The following is a 2,500-nucleotide window of genomic DNA, read 5'->3' on the forward strand; positions in this document are numbered from 1 at the left end:
TCAGTTTGCTCCAGTCCACACCAGTGTTTGTTCATTGAAACATAACCTTTTATATTAACCAGGAACCTGTCTTGTTTACATGTTTACTTAGTTTGAATGACCATTACCACAGGTACTGATTTTGAAATGATCAAAGTAGGGCTGTGTCAGAGTTTCAGAACACCCTATCTTCCTAGACTTTACGCCCTAAATTGACCTACTCATAATATTAATTTTCACATTAAATATATACCACTATACCATTTATAACATTATTATAGATATATTGATTGGTAATATGCTAAATTTTATCAATTTCCTGCCAAGACAAGAAAAGAAAACTACTCCATAGAAAATGTTACTCTTTATTTATGAGAAGTGGATAACTTGCTATAAATGAGCCACTAACCTCCCTGGTACACTCTCGTAGATATTGGCTGCACTGCCAATGTAATATACGTTCTGTGGAGCACTGAGTCATGAAATACCAGCTGAAAACTACTGTTTTAAAAGGGGGAGAAGCAGCATATGTTGCGTGCGAAACAAACAACTCACGAAAGCGGGTCATCATACCTGTAAAGAGCCTGAGGTCTGGCGCTGGCGATAATACCAAGAGGGACGTCGTCGATTGCGCTGTTATCAAGCTAAAGGACGTAAAATATTCCGAGTTACATTGAGACAAGTAGTACCAAATCACTATGAGAAATGAACACATTGATCATTTTCATCATTTTCAAAATGTTCACTGCGATTAAGATGTTTGTGTGTGTGCATGTGTGTGTGTGAGAGAGAGAGAGAGAGAGAGAGAGAGAGAGAGAGAGAGAGAGAGAGAGAGAGAGAGAGAGAGAGAGAGAGAGAGAGAGAGAAAAGAGAAGAAGAGAGACACACACACACACACAGAACGAGAGAGAAAGAGAGAGAGAGAGAGAGAGAGAGAGAGAGAGAGAGAGAGAGAGAGAGAAAGAGAGAGAGAGAGAGAGAGAGAGAGAGAGAGAGAGAGAGAGAGAGAGAGAGAGAGAGAGAGAGGGAGAGAGAGAGAGAGAGAGAGAGAAAAGGATAAGAATAAGCTAGACTTGCGTAGCAGATGCTTCGCCGGGCTTATATGCACTGAAGCGATCCCGCCTGTGTCAGCGAGTGCTGACTCGTGAGAGAGTGTCCCAACGAGCGTTGAACTCGATCTGAGCTTGGTCCTTACCAGTCGTGATGCACAACTACGGCAGTGACCGCCAGGCGACAGTGAAAACTCACGAGCTTGGACGGAGCTAGATCTGCCGACCACTGGGATGTGAGGTCGGGACGTTACCGTCGCACTAACCAGAGAGAGGCGGTGACAGAAGCAGAAACAGACTGACCCTGATACAGAAACAGAGAGAGAATCCGATGTTGAGACCGGCAAGCAGAAACAGAGAGGACACGAATACAAACCGGGCGCGGTGGATAGTGCAGAGGAGCGGGCTGATCGCATTCGCACAGGGCCCCATAACCTCCAAACCGCCGGCAGAACCTCCAGCGCTGCGCCTCGCGCTCCTCACTCACTTCCCAGCACGGCCCTGCAACATATGAGGAAAAAAATATAGAAAAGCATGAAGAGGAACATACACACACATGTGGAGCAAAGCGAACTAAACCTTATTACCCAGAGGGTTGAGCGGAACGACCACGTCCACCATGACAGGCGCGCCGTAGTATCCTTCATCGCCGGGCATGTCATCTATGATTGCCTCCGCCCAGGTGCGCCCGTGGACAGACGCCACCCATACCATGTAGTCCCGAAAGGGCAGCTTGTGAACCTTCGCGCTGCCCAGGGAATATAGTAAATTTCGAATGATGTTGCCCATGTTCAGGGAAGCGTCTGTCTGAAAAATTATCAACTTATTAGATACAATTTTTATTATACTATATTGTTGTTGTTAAGTCTGATAAGGTAGGGGATACGGAGGTAATTTCATATTGCTTATCTTTCTTACTTTAAAACATATACTAAACAAGATGTTTCAGACGCATTTCAAGATTTAAGAATAAAGATATACAAATGTTATAATATTGTTATCACTAACTGTAAAGACATGTGACACAGGGAGGACTTACCTTTACAGCCAAAATCATAATCCTACCAGCAGCGAGAGCCGTAAAAACAGGAGGAACTTGCAGATTCTTTCCATAATGATGCAGATCAAAAACCCTGAGAATGATAATATAATACTGTCAGTACCTATTTTCTTTTTATGTCCGTTTTAGAAATTCAGCGGCCAATTGAGTAATTTACCATAAATGATTTTCTCTTGATAGCATACAGAGTAATTGGCACTTCAGATCATCAAAGGTACAAAAAATATTCTTGATCCAATACATTTTGTCTTTGAATCGAATTCTGTCGAGAAAAAAGTCTAGAAAAACGGTTGAATGGGGTGGAATAACTGGAATCTGACGCGTTTCATAAATGCGCATTTTTGATGAAGGTATTTGAAACATGTCAAATACATCTTTTGCGCTGAGTTATGCAGTCTCATTCATACCCTTT

At 42.9% G+C, this 2,500-nt stretch overlaps 1 protein-coding gene across 1 annotated transcript in view; it reads right to left on the minus strand.

The window, feature by feature from the left end:
- Positions 1-2,500, minus strand: part of LOC122245963 (protein O-linked-mannose beta-1,2-N-acetylglucosaminyltransferase 1) — a gene marked incomplete in the record, with an annotated part of 21,551 nt that overhangs the window by 12,913 nt on the left and 6,138 nt on the right. The window contains 4 exon segments of the mRNA XM_086542259.1: positions 553-623; positions 1,405-1,529; positions 1,616-1,835; positions 2,068-2,161. Of these exon segments, the coding sequence (XP_086398385.1) occupies positions 553-623; positions 1,405-1,529; positions 1,616-1,835; positions 2,068-2,161 (510 nt within the window).

The sequence above is a fragment of the Penaeus japonicus genome, unplaced genomic scaffold, assembly GCF_977035675.1.
Source record: "Penaeus japonicus unplaced genomic scaffold, GWHDUDI00000001_assembly GWHDUDI00000001, whole genome shotgun sequence".
NCBI lineage: Eukaryota > Metazoa > Arthropoda > Malacostraca > Decapoda > Penaeidae > Penaeus > Penaeus japonicus.